Below are 367 nucleotides of genomic sequence, written 5' to 3'. Positions count from 1 at the left end.
TGGGGGGGGGGGAGACTGTGACAACTCCTGTGGGGGTGTGGGGCAGCTCACATACAGCTGGGCAGGGGATATCCAGGGGGGCGGCTGGAGTAGGGGGAGGGGGGATGAGACTCCTGCAGTTGGAGGGGGCAGGGGGGAGAGGTGGGGGGCGGTGATACCCGGGGTAACCCTCCGCCCTCCCTCAGCCCCCAGTGACCCTGACGGAGGAGGCCGAGGAGGGAGTGATCTACACAGTGACCACGCGCCAGTCCGGGGGCGCCCAGCCAGGGGTGAGTGTGGGGGGCAGGTTGGCTCTGGTGCCCTCTCTTCCCCCGGGCCCTAGCGGTATGGGGGGGGCTGTCACTGAGAGGGGATGGTGGGGGGGGGG

The 367-nt window shown here is 70.3% G+C and overlaps 1 protein-coding gene across 1 annotated transcript in view; it reads left to right on the top strand.

Annotated features, from left to right (window-relative positions):
• The window catches only part of LOC112125516 (ral guanine nucleotide dissociation stimulator-like 2), a gene marked incomplete at its 3' end in the record, with an annotated part of 5,348 nt that overhangs the window by 2,187 nt on the left and 2,794 nt on the right, over window positions 1-367 (top strand). Inside the window, exon 2 of the mRNA XM_029913767.1 lies at window positions 186-269. Coding sequence (XP_029769627.1) covers window positions 186-269 — 84 coding nt within the window. The remainder of the gene's footprint in view (window positions 1-185; window positions 270-367) is intronic.

The sequence above is a fragment of the Terrapene carolina genome, unplaced genomic scaffold (assembly GCF_002925995.2).
Source record: "Terrapene carolina triunguis isolate 2854851 unplaced genomic scaffold, T_m_triunguis-2.0 Scaffold889, whole genome shotgun sequence".
Taxonomy (NCBI): domain Eukaryota; kingdom Metazoa; phylum Chordata; order Testudines; family Emydidae; genus Terrapene; species Terrapene triunguis.
This window is presented reverse-complemented; position numbering and strand designations above follow the sequence as displayed.